Source organism: Henningerozyma blattae, chromosome 4, assembly GCF_000315915.1.
Source record: "Henningerozyma blattae CBS 6284 chromosome 4, complete genome".
In the NCBI taxonomy this organism is placed as follows: domain Eukaryota; kingdom Fungi; phylum Ascomycota; class Saccharomycetes; order Saccharomycetales; family Saccharomycetaceae; genus Henningerozyma; species Henningerozyma blattae.
Window position 1 is genome coordinate 678,512 of NC_020188.1, and position 25,380 is coordinate 703,891.

The window sequence follows — 25,380 nt, forward strand, 5'->3', positions numbered from 1 at the left end:
CCTTCTGCTCAATGTGGTGGGTTGGATTATGCTCCAGGTATTTGGTCTAAAGAACAATTGGATCAATGGTCCAAGATTTTTAAAACCATTCATGATAATTGTTCTTTTGTTTGAACACAATTATGGGTTCTTCGTAGACAAGCCATCCCCACATCCATGGTAAGAGATAATTTAAGATATGATTCTGCTTCTGATGTGATCCCCAATACTGAAGCTGGTGAAGTTGCCAAGAAAGAAAATATTAAACCTCATAGCATCACGCAAGAAGAAATCGATCAATACATTAAAGACTACGTCACTGCGTCTAAAAATTCTATAGAAATAGGTGCAGATGGTGTTGAAATCCATTCTGTTAATGGTTATTTGTTAAATCAATTCTTGGATCCTAAACCAAACAAAAGAACTGCTAAGTATGGTGGATACATTGAAAATAGACCCCGTTTTGTCTTACAAGTTATGAACGCCGTGGTGGATGCCATTGGTGCAGATCGTGTTGGGATTAGATTATCACCATTTGGGGTAGGTGGTGATATGACTGGCGCCAATGATCCAACCTTTATTAGCCACGTTTTGTTATGTTATAGGTGAACTAGAGAAAAGGGCTCAAAACGGCAAGAGATTGGCTTATATTCATCCATTAGAACCAAGAGTCACGAATACAACTTTGGAAGAAGGTCTTGGTGAAAATAATGAAGTTTCCAATGAATTTGCCTATTCCATTTGGAAAGGTATCATCATTCGTTCAGGTAATTTGGCTCTACATCCTAAAATTGCTAACGAATTCGTAGAGCTAGATAGAACTTTAGTGGCACATGGTAGATTGTTCATTGCCAACCCAGATTTAGTAGAAAGAATAGAAAAGGGGTTGCCTTTGAATAAATATGATAGACCAACTTTCTATACTCATGGTAAAGAAGGTTATACAGATTATCCAACTTACGATGAAGCTATTAAATTGGGTTGGACCGCTTGATAGCTGATTCAATATTCTTGTCAATAAGCCGAGTTTCTTACAAAACTATATATATAAATATATATATATTATGTGTGTCTGTATCTATATATAAAATTTCAAGATGCATTACGCGCTTTAAAAATTGCACATTAACTTAATGTGAATTTTCTAAATAAAAATAAAACAAAAAAAAAATAATAAATACTTGTCGTCATATTTAATCATGTCTTCGATCATATCACAAGATATAACTACTTGTACCACAAACATTCCACCAAATTCTACTACTAATTCGCCTAGGGATCGACAAATCTTAGATGCTTTAAACAATGATGAGCCTGATTGGCTGCTCACTTCTCCAAATAATTCGACCTCTGGCTTAAAAAGATTAAATCAACCCTTATTATTTCAAATATTAATGGTAGAAAATATTTCAATGTCCAAATTATCAATAATAGATACTATTAATTCAAATATAAATCCAAATTCAATTAAAGTAGATACTATGAAAAATAAAAATAGAAAATTAATAAATCAAATCAATGATAATGATTCCAATATAAATGACGATCAAATAAATTCAAATAATATTTCATCTGCTAATTCCACTTTTAAATTAACTCTTCAATCAAAATCAGGTAACATTTATTTTGCAACAAATTCTATTCCATTACCTTGGATTAATTGTCCCTTAGGCTCTAAAATTATTTTAAATAAAAATATCATTATCATTAATGGTAACACTTTTTTAATAAAATCAAATTCAGATTTCACGTTCTTAGGAGGAATTATTATTAATTATAATGAAAACAAAGATTTAAAACAATTAAATTATTTAAATTCAAAATTACAAAGATCTACAAATACAAATACAAATACAAATACAAATACAAATACAAATACACAATCCAGGAAAAGAAGACAATCACAAACTGTGGAATAATAACAGACACAATAGAAACATTATTTTTCAGCATCGATTATCTATTTTTTTTCTTTTTCTTTTTTTTATTTTTTTTTATATCGATCTTTATTTTTATTTTATTTTCAAATATTCCTGCATTAATATATTCTAGATCAAATGAAATCTGTTTCATACATATTGTACATAATTCAATAGCGTATTTGTAAATTTCATACCATTTATTATAGTTCAAAAATAAAAATAAAGATCGATATAAAAATAAAAATAAAAAAAAAACGTAAAAGTATATATATATATATATATATATATATAATTACCATGCATCATGCCATAGCTTTATCTATTCTAATAGCATTTCCCATAACTCATCCGTCTTGATAAAATCGTGATGAACAATAGATACCAAACAAAACTCATTACGCAACTTGTTCAAAAAAATACGAGTAGGAGAATTAATTGGGAATAGTTTAATCCATTCTAGCCAAATTGCAAATGCTTCATCCCTCCACGCCTTAAATGATTCCTCTTCAATAATTGTACTTTGAATAATTTCACTGTTGGGAAAAACACCCCATGTTACAACCGAAGAACTTCCATCACTATTTCCATTTGGATATTCATTATTTTCGCTATCATAAGTTTGATGACTATCAAATTTACCATTCACATCCCCAACATAATAGGTATATTTACTCGATCCATATCTATCTAATTTTGGTTTTAAAATCGTATCCCATTGATTCTTTGATATAAACATTTCAATAAATGCCTTTTGATAAACAACACCATGCGCTGGACCCCAACCAAATATTTTATCTGTGCTTGATGTACCATTTGTAGCAGGTTGAGATGACAATGTTAAATATCCCATTTCATTTAATTCAATCAATTCTTCTTGAATTAAGCCAGTTTCAGGTGAAAGACCTAAATCACTCCAAGGTAACGAATCAATTGATCCTTCTAAATATTTAATAAATATATTCTTAATATCATCGAAATTCAATGGCTTCCCCCATAATTCAATGGCTTTTTTATAACTAACTTTTAAACTTGGACCATAACCATCAATCTCACCATACGCAGGTGATCTAGAGTCACCAAATCTACCATTTGGAAATTCATCCCATGTAGCATTACGTCCAAGAGTACCAGAACCTTGCGAAATAGATATCAATACTTTTCTCGATGGCATATTTGAATGATTTATATTAATTGCATTAGACGTGGAGTTCATATTATGTGGAATGGAATTTCGATTAATAGTAGTTCTAGAGTTATCGTCATTATCATTATAGTTTATAGTTGAACTCGATCTTCTTCTTCTTCTCTTTTTATTTTCCTCTAAATAAGTAGTACTGGTAGTACCATTAGTGACACGATTATTATTACTATTATCTTCTTCGGCATCAATTAATATAAGATCTTCATCATTATCTGTATTCCTAGATTCATTCAATTCAGTATTGCTAACAGTGTGTGGAAAATTATTCAGTTGTGATTGTGGTTGTGGTTGACGATGGATTTGTGGCATAGTAGAATGATTATCGCTAACATTAGAATCTTCTAATATACTTGACAATGTGGTAGATTTTGCAACAATTTGAGCAATGGCCTTCTCTAAGTTTAAGGTGAAGAAATGGAAGCAATTAATTCTACCATTTGTTTTGGCATAAATCTCCTCGATTATATTTATTAATATTTTAATACCAATAGATTTAACAATATTATCATCGTTTTGGATTTCTACAGGAAATTGATCTAATATGCTAGAAGGAATAGTCGCATGTGAAAGTTTCGCTGCTCTATTGAATAGTAAGAAGGAATTTATTGGCATCAATCCCGGGAATAATAAGATACTATCGTTTTGAATTTGTTCACGAAATACCTGTTCGAATTTTAAAAAGTTGTCAACATCGTAAAATAATTGAGTAATTACAAAATCAGCACCTGCTTCAATTTTCTCTTTCAAGTATGGTAAATCTTTTATAGGATCTTGTTTAATTTCCATATCTGCATCAGTATCATCATCGTCAGTTCCATAATGACCTTCTGGATAGGCTGCAACACCAATGCAAAAATAATCGTCGTAATTTTTTTTAATATATCGTACTAAGTCTGATGCATATCTGAAATTATCACATTCTTGATCCATTTGAAAATCTAGCCAATCATCACCGCTTGGTGGATCACCTCTTAATGCCAATATATTCCTGATACCAATTCTTTTGCAAACCTCTAACGCTTCGTCAATAATAGTTTTATCCATATTGGTACAGGTTAAATGCATACAAACTGGAATATTTAGATCTTGTTGAATAATAGTAGATAATTCTAATGTTTTATCTGCTGCAGTTCCACCTGCTGCCCATGTTACTGTTACAAATAAGGGTTCTAAGGCAGACATTCTACCAATACGATCTAACAAATTCCTTTTACCAGGTTCAGTTTTTGGTGGGAAAAATTCCAATGATACACATGGTGAGGTTCGTTCTTTATAAAGCTCAGTAATTTTCCTCGAAGCATTTATTGGGGTGGACTGTTGTATAATATTCATGTTTATAATGTGGGTATTCTTCGACTCTATAATATTCTATAATATTATTAATAAATGATAAAATGAAAAGCGGTATCGGTATCGTAATGTGCAATAAAATAAAAGTAAAATAAAGACCAGTAAAATTCAAAGTATAAATATCTGAAATAAGGTCTGTTTCAAAACAGCACACTAGGTAAGCAAGCTTAGGGTGATAATCACTCCAGGTTGATATTGAAGTAGAGCCAGTTTCTTTTTTTGATGTACATCGTTTTCTTTGACGATAATATAATTTATAACTCGGCATCGTTTAAAATTTTAACATTTCGGGCCTTGGAAAAATTAAATTATTATCAAGAATTCTAAAGTGTGGTGTCATTAGAGTTTGCAGGAAATACTACATGATAAAGTAGGCATCATAGTAGTTGTAGTTTAATACTTAGTTAGGAAAAGGTGACATTAATAGGGAAAGGTAATGGTATCCAGCTTGCTTGTGAGTAGTTAAGAACCAATAAAAAGGACTTTATCTTTTCTTGAAATTTGGGAACTGAAATACCAAAATCTATTATGAGTAGCTTATTTGTTCATGATTCAGAAGATGAAGAATTACAATTAGAACTATCTAGACAATTAGAGGAGTCAAATAATTCTGAACAAATTGCAGAGTCGTTTGAAAAGGATAAAATACAAGGGAGTGGAATCTTAAAAGAAACTAAAAAGTCATCAACCTTGACCAATCTTCATGAAGAACTTGATTCAAGAGTCATTGTAGACCAACCATTATATCCACTCATACCAAATGCTCCCTTACAAGATGTTAGTTTAAAACCAAATATCGATGACATTAGGCCAGTCAATCTTATTTTAAATTTGCCTTTAGATTTCCAGCAAAAAATTGTGGAGAATGTTTTAATATCAGATAACCCATTGTTAATCATTGGGAAGGGATTAGGTATCAACGCCATTGTAGCTAACTTACTTCATGTTTTATCAACGCCGACAGTCATTAATAAGCAACGAAAAAGATCATTAGTTTTAGTGTTAAATGCTAGTATTGATGACAATCGTATCATTTCCGAACAATTACAAGAATTGAACTGGCTAGCTGAAAGTAATTATGAGTCAACAAATAAACTCAGTAACTTAGCTGAAATTATAGATAATGAAAGGCCGTTTAATGTAGTAACGGCCGACTCGTTGAGTGTAGAGAAAAGACGTCAACTATACTTATCAGGGGGGGTTGTTAGTGTAACATCAAGAATTTTGATAGTAGATTTACTGTCCGGTATTGTACATCCAGATAATATCACAGGTATGATTGTCTTAAATTCAGAAACTTTAAAAGAATATTCAAATGAATCCTTTATTTTGGAGATTTATAGATCTAAAAATAAATGGGGATTTATTAAAGCATTTTCAGAATCCGCAGAAGCATTTACCATGGAATTTTCTCCATTAATGAAAAAGATGAAAGATTTACGTTTAAAAAATGTTTTATTATGGCCTAGATTTAGAGTTGAAATTTCATCTGCCCTTAATATAGTTAAAGAAAAAGAAATAAGTAAAGTTATTGAAGTAAGAATTTCACCAACAAATTCAATGAATCAAATACAATTTGGATTAGTAGAATGCTTGAAGAAATGTATTGCTGAACTGAATAGAAAAAATCCTGAATTGGCTCGTGATTGGTGGACTCCAGAACATATGTTAGAAAACAGTTTTTTAAAATCAATTGACTCTGTAATGATGCCTAACTGGCATCGAATCTCCTATGAATCAAAACAATTAATCAAAGATATAAGATTTCTAATAAACTTAACTAAGGCTTTATTAACAACTGATGCGGTAGATTTTTATGAGGAAATCCAACTCAGTCTAGATGCAAATAAACCATCAGTTTCTAGAAAATATACTGAGTCACCTTGGTTAATGGCTGATGAGTCACAATTAGTAATATCATATGCAAAAAAGAGGATATTTAACAAAAGTGAATACCTTTTGGAAGAACTTCCTAAATGGGAGCAATTGAAGGATATATTAGAAGATATTGAATATAATAAATTGCATCGTAATATTCAAGGGCCAACACTTATAATGTGTTCAAATAATTACATATCATCTCAATTATCAAGATTATTGAGCTACTCTCATAAAAAAAATGGTATTAGGAAAATGATGATGCGTAAGTTACAAGTTTACAAGCAAAGAAGAGAAGAAAGATTAAATATGGTGAAAGAATTGAAAAATAAGGAGATACAATCTACTCAACTAAATGTCAGTACAACATTTGCAAAAGAAAAAATTGTAACAAAGCGTAGAAGAACAAGAGGGGCAGCCGCCGTAGCAGCTGTTGAACGCCTGCGAAGTGCAGGGATTGGCGAAAGCATTGATGAAATCATTGATGATTTCGATTATGAAAGGGAAACTGTATATGAACAGGATGATAATATCCTGTTCATATCCGAAGAAAATGATGACGAACTATATTTCCTCGATGAGGATGAGGTATCTCGAACAAAGGCTACAAATATTACCAAAGAAATTTGGGAAGAACGTGTTTCTGAATTTGAATATATTCCAACGTCAGATGAAGTAATAATTGAAAAATTTGCGAACATTAATGATGTTTCGTTTTTACAGGAAATAATGCCTTCCTTTATTATTATGTATGAACCTGATTTAACCTTCATAAGAAAGGCAGAGTTGTACAAAAAAATCAATCAACACAATTCTCCTCAAATATATTTCATGTATTACGGTGATAGCATAGAAGAACAAAACTACCTAACTTCAATTAAAAGAGAAAAGGACGCTTTTTCGAAGTTGATTAGAGAAAATGCAATGCTTGCACATCATTTCGAAGCTGATGAAGATCTATCTCACTTTAAAAATTTGGCAGAGCGTAAATTAAAATTAAACAGGTTAAGGAGATCAAATACTAGAGTTGCAGGAGGTCAAGCTGGTTTACAGGATTACACCCAGGATATTGTCATTGTAGACTCCCGTGAATTCAATGCTTCTTTGCCAGGTTTACTGTTTAGATTTGGTGTTCGAGTAATTCCATGTATGCTTACGGTTGGTGATTACATTATCAGTCCTGATATTTGTATAGAGAGAAAATCTATTTCAGATCTTATTGGGTCCTTACAGAATAATAGATTAATATCACAATGTAAAAAAATGTCAAAACATTACAAATATCCTACACTTCTCATTGAGTTCGACACAAATCAATCTTTTTCATTGGAACCATTTAGTGAAAGAAGAAATTATAGGAACAATCAATTATCTACAACTCATCCCATCTCTTCAAAGTTATCACAAGATGAGATTCAGATGAAGATCTCAAAGTTAGTAATTAAATTTCCTAACTTAAAAATTATTTGGTCATCTTCCCCTCTTCAAACTGTCAATATCTTACTTGAATTGAAGCTAGGTAGAGAACAGCCTGATCCCAACCTATCCATGGATATTGGGACAAGAACTAAATCATCCAGCAAAGATCAATCAAAATCATCGAAAGAAAATGATCTTACAAGGTTATTACAGATTCCAGGTATTTCTGATATTGATTATTTTAATATAAAAAAGAAGGTTAAAACATTTGCAAAATTAAAGAAATTATCGGAGGCACAACTAGCTGAAATGCTGGGTGACGTAAATCTAGCAGAGAAGATTAACACTTTCTTGGTTATGGAGAATGAAGAGTTTGCTAAGGATGGAGATCTGAATCTATTTAACAGTATATAATGTGTACGTATATGTATTATTAAATATTTTGTGCCAGCCTAGCTCAGATTTTAATGGGTTGCATATTTAATTGTTCAGCTTAATTTAATATTTCAATTCGTTTTGTCCACTCCAGTTCAAATTTCTGTCATCATTGGACGAAAGCGGGTTAATAAAAAATTATACATTCCATAAAAATAGATGCTTAATATGTATATTATACAAAGAGACACAATATTTTACTATGGCAAGACCAATTGACATTAACAAATTACTAGCTACCAAAAGCAAAAAGGAAAATATTACAGGAAATGAAGTTATAAGGAAGCCTATTTCTTCACGGAACTCTACAATAATATCTACCTCTTCAAATCAAGCTAGTTATCCTGGAGATTATGAGAACCTACAATTCAAACCGAAGAAAAGGATCGCCATTGATTCTGGGGAGATGCCATATCAAAATAAGGATTCAAATGTTTCAAATCATATACCTAAGAAAAGGAAATTTCAATTTGAATGGGAAGAGGAGGAAGATTCATCTATAAATTATAAACCTATAGTGAGCGTAGAATATAACAGGCTGTTTAAAAATATAAATTCATCAGAACTTGATACCCTTGAGAGAGCTTATATTGGTAAGCATTGGTCTGAAAAATCATGGGAAGAGATGACAGATCGTGATTGGAGAATCTTTCGTGAAGATTTTAATATAAGTACAAAGGGAAGCAACGCTGAGCAGCCACTTAGATATTGGAATGAAAAAGGATTGATGCCTGACATTGTTTTAGATATAATAAAGAAAGAGCTTAAATTTGAGGAACCGTCAGCCATCCAACGTGTTGCAATCCCGAATATATCCTCCAAGAAGACTCCAAAAAGAGATTTTCTTGGAATTGCATCCACTGGTTCTGGTAAAACATTGGCCTTTGTACTTCCTATTATTTGTTCCTTAATAAAGTCTTCTCCAAGAATACCTTTATTAAAAATTAAAAATGGTCCTAAGGCCTTAATATTAGCTCCAACAAGAGAATTAGCTCAGCAGTGTCAGCAAGAAGCTTCTAACATTTTAAAATATATATTTGAAAGAGATCCCTCTCTAAACTTTAATTCAGTCTCTGTAATAGGTGGGCATTCAATCCAAGAACAACTTCAAGATTTGAGAAATGGAGCTGATATATTGATTGCCACCCCAGGCCGTCTAATTGATGTTTTGGAATCCCATATGACGGTGTTTAGCGATCTCGACTTTCTTGTTCTAGATGAGGCTGACCGAATGGTTGATTTAGGATTTGAAGACCAATTACTAACCATTCTTACACATATACAAAAAGCATCAACAATCTTAAATATTCAAACTATTATGTTTACAGCAACGATGTCACCCAAGATTGAAAAAATTGCGAATCGGTATTTAAAAAAACCTGTATATGCTACAATTGGTAATGCGACTTCAACAGAGCCTCAAATTGAACAAATTGTAGATTATGCAGCAAATGAAGATGTGAAATTTAAAAAACTATTAGAGTATGTTTCCAATTTTCCATCACCGATTATTATTTTTATTAATTATAAACGAACTGCTGATTGGTTAGTAGATAAATTTTACCAGGAAACAACTTTTAGAGTGACAACCATACATGGTTCGAAATCTCAGGAGCAAAGAGAACAAGCTTTGAATAATTTGCGCAGTGGAAAGGCTCATATCTTGATTGCTACGAATGTAGCTGCTAGGGGTATTGATATTCCAAATGTATCTTTGGTCGTTAATTATCAGATGCCTCTCAAATTTGAAGACTATATACATAGAATTGGTAGAACTGGTCGTGCATCTCAAAAAGGTACTGCTGTTACTCTCTTGGGTAATGAAGAAGATAGTCAGATTATTGAGGAGCTGTATAGGTATATGAAAGAGCATGACGTAACAAAATCAAATAACTTTCCTAATTCTATCTTAAAATTATATGATCTTGTAAATCACACAGACATGAGGGACAATATTATATATTAATCTATAAAAGTAGGTAAACAAGAATTTTTAGAGGTTCTATTTTTTTATAGGATATTTATCTTGCATCGTTGTAGCTGTGAATATAAAATGGTTTATGTATAAATGGTTTGAATGAATATGGTTATCTTATTGTTAAGTCCGACGGGTTATAAATTGAATATAGAGAAATTAAGACTTAAACTCTGAAGACCTCCTAAACTTAGCCCTTACTTTTTCTAGCACAATATCATCAAATATAGGTCCAAAGGAGGACTTTGAATCTTGGAGTTCTAGTCTTCTCTTTTTCAAAACAGTATCATTATCCTGCTCTTTATTTATTACGTTAATCATTGCATTTAGTGCCGTCTTTGCTTGCTCTTCGCGCTCTCTCTTTTGAGCCGCAGTGTCAGGATCATCATTAGCCCATTTAACTAATAAGCCTGTACCTTCATTTCTTTCATCCCATTCTTTATCGGACGGAATCAGTAATGTTTGATTGGACATTACTTCCTTGGCAAACTCTGCATTGCATTGGTTTTTAAATTTTATGAATGCACAATTTTTATTCTCTAGATACCTTAATCTATCTAAAAGTCCCAACCTAGAAAACATATATCTTAGACGGCTTTCAATTTGAGACGGTTTTAACTCCTTGTTATTTATTGCACCAGTTATTCCACCAATATAGAGGGTTCTATTTTTTTTTCTGAATGATCCAATACCACTCATGTCATCTCGATAATCGGCAAATTTCTCTCTTCCAAAACAATCCAATATATCAGACTTCATTAGCAATGCTATAGAATCAGAGTCTTCTGGAATATGATGTTTATATTGGCATTTTTTCCCCAAAGAACACATTCCTTTTGCAAAATAAAGACAAAAAAATACATTACTACTCTTATCACCTAAGGTGATCCCAGAATGGCTTGAAGGTTCTAGACGATACTTGTTCACAAACCTTCGGTTACCTGTATTACCTTGTGACCATTTATTGTACCAAACATTAAAGGTAAGGCCTGTTTGTGGCGGAGTCGAGGACGGGAGGTCTTTTTCATTTACCTGAATTATTGCAGACTTATCTTTCCAACTTTTAGTAGCTTTACTCATATTCTATTAATTTTCATTAACCATTTAGGTAATATAAGTTGAAACTCAATTATATTTATTTACTAGTTTTTTCAAATATTGTTGGTACAAGAAATGATTTCGCTCATCGACTTAAGCATACAAAAGGTAAAGCTTAGTCTCAAGTGTGAAATGTATTTCTCCGAAACCCAAAAGTATCATTTTCAACGAATTTCAAAACAAACGTATAATGCGACTTTAATTTTATTTTTATTTAAAAATTAGTTAGCTAAATAAATAAAATATTTACTAGCACATTACTTTCAATATTTAACTAGTTTTAGAATTGGTTTATTTAAATAAATTCATGGTGTTTTCTGTCTTTTGAGCTATAACACAAGCTTTGCTCAAGATTTAATGGGTACATTCCACATATTGGGCAAATACGATTTTCCATAAACAGTTTAACAATTTGAGATCTAGTAAAATTTCCTGATATTGAGACATGGAATGATTTCTTATTTGCCTTCAAAGCTTTGATATAACGATCAACAGTTTTTGTAGAATATATTCTTTTTGCTACCTCAGGATAAACTTCCTTATTTTCAGGGCAAAGTCCGCGCTCTTCTTGTACCATACAGAGTTGTGAATTATTTATCTCAGTATTTTCTTTCGGCTCATCACTAACTTTTAAAGACTTAGCTAGAGCAGAGTTATCAAGTGCATTCTCTTTTGACAAATTTGAAGTGGCAGCATCTTTCATGTCATCTTTATAGTTATCCGAATTTGAGTTAAATTCCCTGAACAGACTTAATAATGATTTTATATTCTCTAGAGGTTCTATATTTTCTTTAAGGGATGTTTGTTTGATGGTTTTCATTAAATGTAACTTGAATTTTTCTGAGGATACTGGTATTGATCCATCGTGTGTTTTAATTGTCAATAAAAATCCAAAGAGACATACGGGAATTAAAAGTTTTGAGTATTTTTCATATGCCTTATCTAAATTTTGCAAAAATACTTCTCCTTTCTTTTGCATTAAATCTTCATCTCCAAAATAGTTTAGTAAAATAAACGTATCATCAAATTCTTTCTTCAATGAATTATTTTGTGCTTCCTCTAGCTCGTGCGTTTTTTGTCTAATTTCATCATCCTTAGTTTTATAGATATCGCTAATAGTTTTCAAAATGTCTGTACAATTTAAATCGTACAGAGATTCTCTTACTTGGACATCTTCTAACGAATTTCTAATTCCAGTTGTAAATAAATTTTTGAATATCATACATATTGCTACTTCATTTGCATTGTTATAATCTACTTTATTCTCATTGAATGCGATTGTCAAAAAAGGATTAGTTTCACAGATAATTGCAACACTTTTTTTCCAGATTAAATAGTTTGAACCATCAGCTTTCAATTTTGGTAATGCATCTAAGTTATATTTCAAATAGGTATCGTTTGAACATTTGTAAGCATATTGCAAGCTTTCGCAAGAATATTTACTTGTTGTATCAACTTTTTTTAGAATATCATTTTTATCCCCCTTGTTAATCTCAGATTTCTGATCTTGAGAATTTAGTTCTTCTAGTCTCGTTTGTTCAGCTAATGGAATTGAAATTTTAGCATCATTAGTTGTAAAAATTGTGTCTGAAAATTTTTGAAGTATTAAATTTTGATTTTCTCTTTCAATCATCTCTCGATTGGAAGGTACTGTATATGTAATACACAATGGTTTGACTGGTTCAAAATTTAATCAAGCTGTTCCTGAAATAGCACGTAAAAGGTCGTTAAAAATTATCTCGTCCAACTTATAATGATTTAAGTATAATTCCTAACTGGGTACCTTATTTCGATTTTTGTGTACGGGAATTGCCACAAAGTTATTCATTTTTGTGTTAAATAACTTTATTGGTTATACAAATATTTAGTCTAATTATTTCTATAAATATCTTAAATAAATACTATACATCTACTTTTCTCTATATGCCATATGGTTCTGCCTGGTATAGGCTTTGTCACTATTTAATATTTTGATAATCCTTAACTATGGAGCATTATTGCCGAACTGTTTCAACTGAAGAAAGATATATATCTATAGATTTGTTTGTTCCTTTAATTAGGTAGTTATCCTTATTTAAGAGTACTGTATCAAAATTTCACCAATATTTTACGAATCAAAGTTTGAGCCTCTATGAATAATTTTTCAGATAGATGTGGTTCTACTATTATATTTAATCTACTCTACTGTGATTGACCTTTTAGTCTCTTTTTGTTTTACTACTCACCATTTCTCAGGGTATTTTTTTCTCTACATAGCTCATATTTCAAAGTTAAATAAAATTGTCAAAGTCTAAGGTGGCTTTGTAGGCCAATGGCGAATGGCAAAATCTAAATATGACACAAAATGGAAAACCACTAGTGAATGCTTCTGTTTATAGTTTTTAATTTCATTATGACATCTAATGTTTTAATTTTTTTATATTTACCAAAATATTAATTATTCAATTAGATAGTATTGGTAAGTAAAAAGTGTAACTACAAGCTCTTTAAAATCCAAAGTTAAATGATACCTGACCCCGTCCAGGATTTCTATTTTCAAAAATGCTACCCATTGTCATAAGGTTTTCTTAGTGGGTAGTATTACGGTCATAAAAAATAAATTATACTATTCAATTTATTGAAATTTGGTTACATTAATATAAAAATTAATTGTATTTGTTACTGTATATATACTACTTAACTGTTAATAAAAAGCTGAACCAAGATAATTATTGCCACTACCCTTTAATTTTAAATTAGTTGACTTTTTAAGCAATTTCTTTCCTTGTTCGATATCTAAGCCTTGGAGAAGATTATTTTGTTTTGATAAAAAAGGATTTTGCTGAGTTTCTAATTCATTTTTCTCATTAATACTATATATTGCTCTAACTGTGAATTTAGATTTTCCCTGTTCAATAATGAGTATTTTTTGTTCAGTATTGGTGGTGACTTCTTTTGGTCGTACAAATGTTGTTGATCTTGTTTGCTGATTGTTGGTTAAGATATTTTTTTGATTGATATGCTTCTTTTTCAAATTTATAGCTTTATACTTAATTTCTGGTGAGCCAGTATGCTGAATCATTTTATCGTTAGCATAATTGTTCTTATCTTCATTAAATTTTTTAAATAACTCTAAGTATACTTTAATTCTTTGAAATAAATCTTCAGAAACTGTTGTAGGGGAAGAATCTTTTATCGAGAATTCGTTAATTTTCTTTACTAGTTGTTTTTTAAAGGATTTAGAGGAATTTAGAAGTCTCCCATCATCACCTCTTAATGACAAGATTGGACCAAAAATATTAGAAGTTAGCCAAATATCAAGATATATTGTATCAATTTCATTAAATGTGTTGATAAATCTTCGTCCTATTGCTTGTGTTGTAACATTATTGAAATCCCCTACCAACTTTTGAGAAATAAAAGAGGAAGCAAAAAAATTATCAAAAGTATCAATTGAGATTACTTTTTCTAAAAATATAAACATCTTGTCAATAGTTTCTAATAATTCTTTACAATTCCAAATTTCTGAAATTGGAGTCAATTTTAGACTCTTAAAAGTTGATAGGTTTTCAAATTCGTTAAAGTCTTCAAATGATTCTTTAACCCCAAAAATAAATAATTTTTTTAAAACAGTTAAGAGACCCATTTCTTTTTCATTTGTTTGGTCTACATCTTGCTCATTAAAAATTATGGGCAAGAAGGGATTTATCTCAATTAATGCATTTAGATTTTTCTTCCAATCGTTATAATTTGAACCATCATTTTTTAGTTTAGGTAATTTTTCTAATTCTTCCTGTAGATAAGTTTGTCTTGCACAAATATGGCCATACTGTAAGCCTTTCAAAGAATGATTGCTATGTTTATTAAATTTCTTCAATATATTGAATTCTTCAAATTCAACTGGTATTGAGATTAACTTCGAATCATTTTGTCCAACCGAATCTTCAGGAATGGATATTATTGAATTTTCAAGAGACATATTTTTTTGTTTAATTGAATATTTTAGAAATTAATCTTTTCTGCAAAAGAGTATAATTGCTATTATTTGCCTTCTATTGAACTAAAAACTGTAAATATCCAACAACGACTAATACATGAATTATTCCATTATGAAATCATTTTATAGTTGTTTTTACTGGTATTCTTTTTAAATATCACTTCCATTCTTGTCTTTATTATGATGTTCACATATTTTTAAGGAAATTTTCCGAATTACAATATCTAAATATTAGGGCGGTTATTCTTGTAAAATATTAGTGTTACACGCTTTGAGGGAAAGGGACGATAAATACATAATACATGATTACACTTGCCAGAATTTGTGAATTTGTTTAGAGTGCTGAAAAGAAAGTAAATAAACTAAAGTGAATTAAGTAGCAGAGGAGGTATTGAGCAAATGAAAATGTAGAGTCTTGAAATAAGGATTATATTCAAAGGCAGATATTATTCAGTTAACCAATAACAAAACTAAAAAATAAATAAATAAGAAAGAAAAAGATAATTATTTAAAAGTTTAGAGATGAGACTGTAATAAGGTAATTATAGCTCAGGTGTTAGTAGAAATATTGTGCCGAGAAACAAGGTGCAATAATTAGAAGTCCGTGAAGTATAAAATTAGAGAAAGTTTTATTTTATTAGGAGATACAAGATTATTTTATAGAATTAGATGAAATTATATACTACAGTATTTGAATATATATGTGCATTTGTATGTGGTATCACTCTGCACATATTAAAACATTCTTTCTATGGAGAGTGTATCATTGGTAACATGAAACTGTAGTTTACATTTTCTTAAAGAAAGAATTTTAATTAAGATAAATGAATTGAAGAAAATAATACTATTTTAGTTAGCTTTTCAGATAAGTTATACAATCTAAATACCGAAATATATTGAGAAACTACTGCTTAGCATTGATTGAGGCGGTTAACTCTGCTTGAGAAATTAAATTAGATGGTGCATCCATAGTTGGTAGCATGACTTCAATCATTCTGATTTTAGAATTCTGATTAAATTCCGGATTTTGAGTTAAAATATTCCATTCCCCAGTGGTTGCTACTCTCACTGCTTGGTAATCCTTAGCACCAAAAGTTGATAGCAATTCTAAGTTATTCCATGGTTGAATTTCATTATATTGCGCTGTTGGTCCATGGATTAATCGTTCGATAGTATAACCATCATTATTTAAAACAAATAAATATGGTTTTAGATTCCAATTGACCATGGTAGAGATTTCTTGAACAGTCAATTGTAAAGAACCATCACCAATGAATAAAACTACTCTCTTCTTTGGATCTATTTCTTCAGCAGCAAAAGCAGCACCAAGTACACAACCACCTGTGAAACCAATTGAGCCCCATAATACTTGAGAAATACCATATGTGTTCTTTGGAAAATAAGTTTGGTTAATACCAAAAGCGGAAGTACCTGTCTCAGTTAAAACAATGTCACCTTCTTGTAAGAAATTGCCCAATTGGTTCCATAACCATTCTTGTCTCAACGGAGTTTCTGGAGAAGTCTTTGGGTTTGCTAGGATTGGAGCTGGGACAGCTACTGGTTTATAATTCTTGACCACTTCGCCAATCTTTGTAATTAATTTACTTAAGACAAATTTCATTTGAATACCTTCATAAACAGCATTTTTGATCTTAGTATGGTCAGAATGGAATTCAATAACATTTTTTGTCTCATAATTGTATGAAAATGAACCTGTGTTAAAATCAGATAATAAAGCACCAATAGACAAAATCAAGTCTGCAGATTCAACAGCTTTCTTTACTTCTGGTCTAGTTAAAGTGCCAACATAGACACCACCAAATCTTGGGTGTTGTTCATTAATTGAACCCTTACCCATTGGTGTAACAAAGGATGGAAATTGAGTAATATCAATTAATTTTTCAGTTTCAGCTTTGACATCATGTCTTGAAGCACAAGCATCAGCAATAATAATTGGATTTTTTGCTTGTTTAACCATTTCCAGGATAGTTTGAATCACTTCGGACTCAGAATCAGCGTCATTTGGTCTTAAAGATAAATCAATTGGAGTTTGTAGCAAAGATACTGGAACCATTGCGTTAACTAGGTTAACTGGTAAACCCAAATAAACAGGTCTTTGCATAACGTAGGCAGTTTTAATGCATCTATCAATTTCAGCTGGAGCAGTAGTAACATCTTTGATCATTACAGCAGTTTCCGAAATTTCAGAAGACATTCTATAAAAAGCATTAAAATCACCATCACCTAACGTATGATGTAACAATAATTTTTTAGCTTGAGCTTCTAAAGATGGTACACCGACAACATGCAAGACACCTACATGTTCAGCGTAAGAACCAGCAATACCATTTAAAGCAGATAATTCACCGACACCAAAAGTAGTAATCATACAGGACATACCTTTAATTCTTGCATAACCGTCGGCAGCATAAGCAGCATTTAATTCATTAGCATTACCAACCCATCTCATGCCTGGGATTTCATATATTTTATCCAATAATGGTAAATTGAAATCACCTGGTAAACCAAATATGGTTTGAATTTTTATTTGGTTTAATCTTTCAAAAAGGTATCTACCTAAAGTAACTTGAGACATTGTTAGTGTGATGGTATTTTAGAAATATAAGTGAAATATTTTGTAAATTAATGTTTGATGAATAAATAATGTAGTTTGGCTTTTATATACGAAAGTTTTTAAAATAGTAGTAAGCCCTAAACATAATTGCATAATTAAGCCTGTCACGAAAAGAGCTGTAGTTGTGGCATTCGGAGCAGGTATATTATCATCTGTTGGCATATTAGGTCATGCCATTTTTAATATTTTATGTCGTTGTTTCGTATGATGATAGTAGAGTTAAAAATATGTGATGATCTAGATTTTTGGCTACGCGGCAAAAGTAGATCATGAAATGCGTGCAAATAGGAATTTAAAAATGCCGTATGGGACAAACTTTTTTTTTCATAAATATAATTGTTTGTAAAAAATATTAGAATAATTGAAAAATCTATTGAAAATCTACGTTAGTGCATAGGTTTGTAATTTGTTAACTATAAATACAGCTATTTCGATGGCGAAATAGAATAGTAAATAAAAAATAATAAAAATAATAAAAGAGCAGTAAATATACATTAAGATATCTTGATCTTTGAAGCAAAATCTCTAACTAAACTTTGAAAAAAAGTAAAATGGAACTTAGAGATGAATCTTTGATGAATATAATAAGAATATCGTAATAAGAAAAAAAGAAATAAACAAATGAGAAATCAAAATAAACAAATGAAATGTTGAAATAAATAAATGAGATGTTAATAAACAAATGAGGAATTGAAATAGAAAAATGTTAATCGTTAATTGTCTAGGTATGAGAGATGGCAAATGCATACTTCAAAGTTTGGTAATTACGTATATAAAAAAAGAAGCAGATTATTTTAAGATTACCTTAGGGATATCTCAAATATTTCTTGCAAGTCGACTTGTATCTTTATTCTTTTTTTTTCCTTGTAATTATTATGAATTTTGTTTACGCACATAAATATTTTTATATGTGTACGTTTATGCTTTATTTATTCATTTTTTCTGGTTAGATTTCATCAACTATCAAAAGAAAATTTTGAAGACTTACAATTTCCTGTCAAAATATTTTCTGGGAAGGAATAACCAGCAGCTGTCCAACTTGTTAGATTAGCATTTGAATAGGCATTCAAATGATTTTGAATATAATCGTAAGTTGGGTAATCTTCAGGATCACAAGTGATGGAAATGGCATCCTTTGGTTGATATAATCTAACGTAATCAATTGAGAATGTTACTGGGAAATAAATCATTTGCCAATCAATATAAGCCCAATTATTGGAAATACCTAAGTTCATAACGATAGACATTGGTTCCTTACTAATTCTTCTCCAACCAATATTACCATTTGGGTGTAATGCGGTAGCATAGATTGTATAAGTAGCTGTATCACCAACGTACCAAGTTATATAACCATTGTCGTTATCATTTAAATATTCGATGGAATATGTTTGAAAATACCCTGCATCTTCACCGAATTGATACCATGTTGTATTTAAGGTGGAGACAGCAGAGACAGCTTGTTGGAAAGGGCCACCACAATAAGAATTCATTTGAGTAGTAGTGAAATTATAGACTTCAATAAAATCATAATCTGGGATGTACCAAATATCAAAAGGAGCAATTTGCAAAGATTGAGATGCTATACCTACACCTAATGTAGTATCGGCTTCACCTTCAATGATATCTAATTCTGGAGCACCTCTACCTGTACCTTGATTTGGATGATCTTCACCATCACATGTACACACACTTAATCTTTGTCCCGGTAAGTAAGAAATACCATCTGGAGAACTTTGATTTGGAGTAATACCAGCGTCACAATCTTCATAACTATAAGGCCATAGACCTTCAGTGGAAGCTAGATAACCTGGTCTTGCTAAATTACCCATTGTCCATAAACCAGGCCATAACCCTGTGACACGACCATAATTTGGTAAATTACCTGAAATTTCTAGAGCACCTTGAGTGAAACAAACCTTATTCCAACTTTGCAACATACCCGATCTATAATATAATCCATGGTTTTTGTAGGCATCCATTCTTAACTGTAAAGTACCATTTCTTGTAGTGGCAGCATCTGGTGCGTACCATTCCAAATCCTTAGTAGCATCGTAATGAATATCTGGTGCAGTCCAGAATTGATCATCACCTTCATAGAAAGTTCTTCCCTCTGCATTAAATTCATCTGAGAATACCAATGGCCAAGTTTCACCGTCTTTTGATAATCTTGTCTTCGCTGAGGCGGGAGTATCTGGGTCAACCAAATATGTTCTAATGGCAGCCAACTGTGGATATTTGTAATTTGTGAGACGTTCCACGGCTTCTGTTGAATTGTCACCATTATTAATATATACTAAATTATTAGAATGATGATCATGTATATTAGTTGCACCAGTGAAAGTTAAGGCTGGTAATACGACAAATAAGGCTAACCCACCAAGTACTAATATTAGTAAACCTACAAGACCACCAAAGGAACGTAAACTCATATGTTTAAAATCTTCTCTAAATCTATGTCTATCAAGACGTGCCTCTTCTTCTGGATTTGGATTATGTAGGAAATCATCTTCTTCTTTTTCATCTAAAGTTAGGGGGAAATATGTTGCTGGATAACCACCGAATGGTGATGCAGTTAAATCTTTATTGATGGATGGTTCATTTATGGAGTGCACTTCATCTTTTTCTAAATATGAAGAAGATTTTCCCGGGGTAGTACTAATATTATTATTTGAACTTGAATTTTGTTTCCATTGTTTCAATAACGCTTGCTTGGAACCAACAACTGGGTATCTATCGTAATCATTGGTTTGCATAATGACGCTATCTGGGGAAGAAACGTTTGGAGAGTTTTGTAAATATTTCAAGTTATAGGGACTATTAGCTTGATTGATTAAAGTTCTTATTGGTGTCTTATAGTCTGGATTAGCATTAGCAAAAGTTCCATTTATATTACTGAAACTGTTCATGGAATTCATTACTGGTGTTTTTATATTCATATAACTATTTCTAATCACGTTTGGAGGTATGGATTCTATTTCTTCCACAGTTGTATTGTTTATATCGGGTACTTTATTAGCAATACTACTTCTCTTGGCATAATAGCCTGAGTACTCTTGTCTTTGATCGTTTAAGTCTTCCACCATATAAGGTGAACGAGGACTTAAAGCAGATGTAGTAGGTAAACTATTATTATTATTATTATTATGATGATGATGATTACGGTGTTGATTTGAATGTCCTGTATGATTACCTGAGCTCGAATGTGAGCCCGTTTGGTTACTACTCCCATGGTTTGAATTGCTATTTAAAATATCACTAGTAGAGGATATGCTTAGCGAAGTGGAGGTATTCGTTGTGGTAGTGCTTTCTCTTTTTTCTCTATCAAGTATTGGATAATGTTCTGGATTGAAAGGGTTGTTTAATGCTCTTGTACTATCGTCACTGCTTATGAATTCCTCATTAGAACCGTATACTATGGTGTTTGTATGGTGTTCCATGGAAGCATCATTATCTGTCAAAAGGTTTAAGTCACTGGAAAAAGAAGGTGGGTTAGTGGGAGAGTCTAGTGATTCTACCGAGTCCTGTCGAGGAGAGTGGGATTTCTTCCCTCTACTACTAGAACTATTCTGGTTGAATATGTTTGTTAGCTTTCTAATAGGCATTTAGAAAAGAGTGGTTTGGTAACGAGTGTGGTGGTGAAAAGTGTCGTGGTTAAAATGTTTTTTGGGTTGTAACAGTGAGCTTAAGTTATAGTGGTGTAGTAAGCTTGAGTTATAGTAGTGTAGTAAGTTTGAGTGCAATAAGCTTGAGTGTAGTAAGCTTGAGTTATAGTGGTATGTGAGCTGGAGCTGGAGCTTGTTTTTTGCTTTTGGATTAATTCGAGTTTAAAAATACAAGTTAAAAAAAGTTTTTGTAAATTTTATTTATTTATTGAGAAATAGAGAAAAGAGTTTAGGAAAATGAGATAGATTGAAAGGGAGGCTCGAAATTCCAATCGCCAATTTGACACGAAAAGAAAATGATAAAGGATATATTTATTATTAGTATTATGATTATGAGACAATATTTGTGGTTATTTATTTTAGCAAGACGGGATTGAAGTTTCGTTGTTTATTGGCAGGGAGCAAACAAAACGGGAGACAGAGGGTTAAGCAAGAGAGGAATAAACAACAAGTGCAAGTGACCCAAACTAATCGAATAATCAACACTGTGTGTGTCAAAGAGGTAATATGAGTACTCAAGTCGATATTTCAGGAGATAGAATATAGAGGATTGTGCAAAAAAGGATGATACTTTCCAGGATAATATTTCACAGGTTATTTTCACATGATATGGGATAGATATTTTCAAATTAGAAGCATTTATTTTTTCTTCTTTGCACAAGCCAATTTTTGCGGTGTCCAGCGCGAGCTCCCAAAAAGGAAACAGCCTGCTGACAAAAACGGCGCAGGGAGGGTAAACGCGTGGATAGGGTTCGTATACCGGGTGGACAGGGCTTCCTAGGGTTGGTTTTGTAAGCGCCGAGGTTTGCACGTGCCTGGTCACGTGTGCCTGCTGCTAACAATTTTATACAGAATCTGGAAAAGGGAATGTTTATCCGTGCACCATCGTCATTATTTTTTTGGGGCGGCTCAATCGGGAATTTCCGGAGTTCCGTGCCGATCTCGCAGCTGAGATCTGGCCAGATCTGACAGAGGCCATCCAGTGCTGTATAGGGAAAACGTTTCCGCAAGTGGAAGCGATGCCGTAATGAGGGATCGGCTGCTGGCTAGAGGCGGAAAATGTTCCTTTGTATTATTAAGTGTACAGATGCGTTAAAAAAATATGTATAGATGCGTTTACATATAGGGATAAATAAATGCTAATATAGGTGTTTTGTGTCTATAGTTCCTCGACAATAGAGTTTTCATTATCTAATGGCGTGAACAATGTTTCGTGGTATCGGCCAATCTCTTCGTCTTCAATTTCTTCCAATATAGGTGAATGCCATTCAATATGGGTTTCCTCAATTGTGTCGTTGCTGTTTTTGTTCTTGTGACTTTTGGAAGTACGTTTTTTGTGTTTGCGTGTACAGTGGTGTGGATGGTGTCTCTTGGGTTTCGATCTAATTGGTTCACAGTTTGATGCCTCTTTGTGTAGCATTAGCGTTAAAACTGCTTCGATGTTGCCTTCATCAGTTTCCTCATTTATACATGAGACTATTTCAACTTCATCAACTTTCTTGTCAAGATCTAATTCCTGATCCAGTCCATCTTCATAACTGGTTATAAGAAGCCCATTTTTTCTACGATTGATTTCAAACTCATAATCGCCAAAACTTTGCATGGAAAATTTTTCCACAAAATCATAAAGGTCAAACTCTTTCATAGCTCTTTCTCTAGCTCGTGCTTCATCTTCTTTTGATTCTTCCTCGACATAATACTGGTTACCAAAAAAATCTTGCACCACTTGATAACTACTAGGCTCCAAATATTTATCTTGCAATTCCATCAATCTAGTATCGATGGCTCGCCTTAATCGTATGCTATCCAGCTCTTTTGTCAATTTAACTTCATAATATTTGTCAGTTTCATATATAGAATAATTGATCTCATTGGAATTTTTTTCTTCTTCTTCTTCTTCTTCTTCTTCTTCTTCTTCTTCTTCTTCTTCAGATGGCATATGTGTCTGGTATAAGCCTTCGGAAACGCGTCTTCTCTTGAATTTCTGGCATCTTTGATTTGGGTATTCGTAACTCATAGCAATAGGGATATTATTATAATTTTTACACACAGAAAACATGTTTGTTTGTTTGGTTTATTTTTGATTTTGATATTCTAACCAACAAAAATATTTCCTGTTTCAAGCACAACTTGTTTCAGATACAAAATTGTATAATTATTTATACTTAGATTCAATATACTAGAATTTATTTTTTTTTTTTTTCACTTATAAATCCTTTTCTGGATGCTTCTCGAGGAACTCATCGGACTTTTTTTTTCGGATCTCGAATGTTCTAGAAAAAGCGCGACACATCTGGAAAATTCATTCTTAGTTCGATTTTATTACTTTACCTAGCAATAGACCCTGCTGATAACTGTTACAAATTCAACTATTATATAGATTAAGACCATTCAAATATGGTACATCTCTTTAAAGGATAGCCCTCTACTAAGTGGTTATACTGGAGTTTGGTACTTCTACATGGTAATAACGTTCTATATTGAAAACTGAATTTAATCTTTTGTAAACAAGACTTGGATGTCTTTGTTATAATTATATCTTTTCATTATAATATTAATTTGTATTTTACTTCTCAATCAGTACCTTAGGCTAAAATATCCATCTTAATCCAATCAATTAAAAATGAATATTTTTGTGACATCTAATTTTTTTATCAATTTTTTATGAGTTTCTAAGTAGTTGTCAGATAAGGTATCTGTTATAGAAACATCAATAAAAATTTCTAAATACATTCAATTGGTAACTATATTAGATTTTCTCTTTGAAAAATATGTATTTTGTTAATTAATTGATTATCCAGTTTTTTCTTAAAATTTATTTGAGTAAAATGTAATGAATTGTACCAAAATATATAAATAAAACTTACAGCTGGAAAACATTAAAATTATCAAAGAATATTAATTATTGTTTCAGTTAATACCATAAAAATCCGACACATACAGTTCAGATATTTCTATATCTCATTATAGCCTTGTTGCTACTCTAATCAGGCAACTTAGGCGTTAAGCTACTAAAGTGTTATTGACCATGAATTAATTTTTCATGTTGAGAAATAAAACGTACAAGTCGTATTAGTCAACCCAAAATCGATTGTAAGTTCGTATTTCTATGTTTTTTTGTATACATCTTTTATTGTTACTCTTCTAAGTAGAAGGTTTTCTATAAAAATAATATACTACCAATTAAAAGAATTATTCTCTAATTATGTCAGACTCAAGCAACAATACAACTTATAGTACCAATGGCGGCACTCACGGTGGGGGAGGAATTGACATTTCTGATCGTTCCTCTTATGAGTCATAGAATAAACACTGTGGTTCGTCGCCTAAGAACTATAGCGTACTTCTTAACAAATAAATCAAATTTTGATACATCATTTTATTTCAATCCAAACAATTTTTCAAGCGTATTTCAATTCCAAGTTGCAGTTCAGCCTCCGCAGATGAATAAAGATAGCATTGCGTTTACTCAACATCCTAATCAACAAAAAAAACAAATTCAGTTCCATCATTGTAAATTCCAGATAATCTTATAGAACCAAAAATAGTCCTCATGGTCATGACATTTTTGAGGATGCTGACCATTTCACATTGAAAAACCAAAACTCTCATGATATCAACAATAAAGTCTGTCTATATTACATATCTGACAAATCAGTATTTGATCAATGGATCAAACTGTTCCGTCAGTTTCTAAAAAATCAGGGATTAGGACATACTATTGTCACCCTTGATTCACATTGTATCCTGGTCTCAAGCAAGGGGAAAGGCCATGTATTCAGAAGTTTTAATATGTATATACCAGTTATAGTATGCCCATTATGGTTTAAGAATGAATTTAACAATGGTA

General features: G+C 31.7%; 10 protein-coding genes across 10 annotated transcripts; 3 read left to right on the forward strand and 7 right to left on the reverse strand.

The window, feature by feature from the left end:
* Window positions 1-1,178: 1,178 nt before the first annotated feature.
* On the forward strand, window positions 1,179-1,898 carry RMI1 (Rmi1p; the record flags this gene model as incomplete). The annotated part of the gene is made up of 1 exon (XM_004180249.1): window positions 1,179-1,898. One exon carries the CDS (start codon window positions 1,179-1,181, stop codon window positions 1,896-1,898), a length of 720 nt encoding a protein of 239 aa, XP_004180297.1.
* A 322-nt stretch (window positions 1,899-2,220) lies between these two features.
* On the reverse strand, window positions 2,221-4,434 carry MET12 (methylenetetrahydrofolate reductase (NAD(P)H) MET12; the record flags this gene model as incomplete). The annotated part of the gene is made up of 1 exon (XM_004180250.1): window positions 2,221-4,434. The coding sequence occupies one exon, from the start codon at window positions 4,432-4,434 to the stop codon at window positions 2,221-2,223; it is 2,214 nt and encodes a 737-aa protein (XP_004180298.1).
* A 546-nt stretch (window positions 4,435-4,980) lies between these two features.
* On the forward strand, window positions 4,981-8,163 carry RAD1 (ssDNA endodeoxyribonuclease RAD1; the record flags this gene model as incomplete). Its single annotated transcript, XM_004180251.1, has 1 exon — window positions 4,981-8,163. One exon carries the CDS (start codon window positions 4,981-4,983, stop codon window positions 8,161-8,163), a length of 3,183 nt encoding a protein of 1,060 aa, XP_004180299.1.
* A 223-nt stretch (window positions 8,164-8,386) lies between these two features.
* PRP28 (mRNA splicing protein PRP28) lies at window positions 8,387-10,150 on the forward strand (the record flags this gene model as incomplete). Its single annotated transcript, XM_004180252.1, has 1 exon — window positions 8,387-10,150. The coding sequence occupies one exon, from the start codon at window positions 8,387-8,389 to the stop codon at window positions 10,148-10,150; it is 1,764 nt and encodes a 587-aa protein (XP_004180300.1).
* A 168-nt stretch (window positions 10,151-10,318) lies between these two features.
* CWC2 (active spliceosome conformation promoter CWC2) lies at window positions 10,319-11,239 on the reverse strand (the record flags this gene model as incomplete). The annotated part of the gene is made up of 1 exon (XM_004180253.1): window positions 10,319-11,239. One exon carries the CDS (start codon window positions 11,237-11,239, stop codon window positions 10,319-10,321), a length of 921 nt encoding a protein of 306 aa, XP_004180301.1.
* A 313-nt stretch (window positions 11,240-11,552) lies between these two features.
* TBLA0D02820 (uncharacterized protein) lies at window positions 11,553-12,890 on the reverse strand (the record flags this gene model as incomplete). Its single annotated transcript, XM_004180254.1, has 1 exon — window positions 11,553-12,890. One exon carries the CDS (start codon window positions 12,888-12,890, stop codon window positions 11,553-11,555), a length of 1,338 nt encoding a protein of 445 aa, XP_004180302.1.
* A 1,050-nt stretch (window positions 12,891-13,940) lies between these two features.
* Window positions 13,941-15,215, reverse strand: TBLA0D02830 (uncharacterized protein; the record flags this gene model as incomplete). The annotated part of the gene is made up of 1 exon (XM_004180255.1): window positions 13,941-15,215. The coding sequence occupies one exon, from the start codon at window positions 15,213-15,215 to the stop codon at window positions 13,941-13,943; it is 1,275 nt and encodes a 424-aa protein (XP_004180303.1).
* Window positions 15,216-16,137: 922 nt separating this feature from the next.
* Window positions 16,138-17,829, reverse strand: TBLA0D02840 (alpha-keto acid decarboxylase family protein; the record flags this gene model as incomplete). The annotated part of the gene is made up of 1 exon (XM_004180256.1): window positions 16,138-17,829. One exon carries the CDS (start codon window positions 17,827-17,829, stop codon window positions 16,138-16,140), a length of 1,692 nt encoding a protein of 563 aa, XP_004180304.1.
* Window positions 17,830-18,824: 995 nt separating this feature from the next.
* Window positions 18,825-21,470, reverse strand: TBLA0D02850 (SKN1/KRE6 family beta-glucan synthesis-associated protein; the record flags this gene model as incomplete). The annotated part of the gene is made up of 1 exon (XM_004180257.1): window positions 18,825-21,470. The coding sequence occupies one exon, from the start codon at window positions 21,468-21,470 to the stop codon at window positions 18,825-18,827; it is 2,646 nt and encodes an 881-aa protein (XP_004180305.1).
* A 1,219-nt stretch (window positions 21,471-22,689) lies between these two features.
* Window positions 22,690-23,589, reverse strand: TBLA0D02860 (uncharacterized protein; the record flags this gene model as incomplete). Its single annotated transcript, XM_004180258.1, has 1 exon — window positions 22,690-23,589. One exon carries the CDS (start codon window positions 23,587-23,589, stop codon window positions 22,690-22,692), a length of 900 nt encoding a protein of 299 aa, XP_004180306.1.
* Window positions 23,590-25,380: the final 1,791 nt, after the last annotated feature.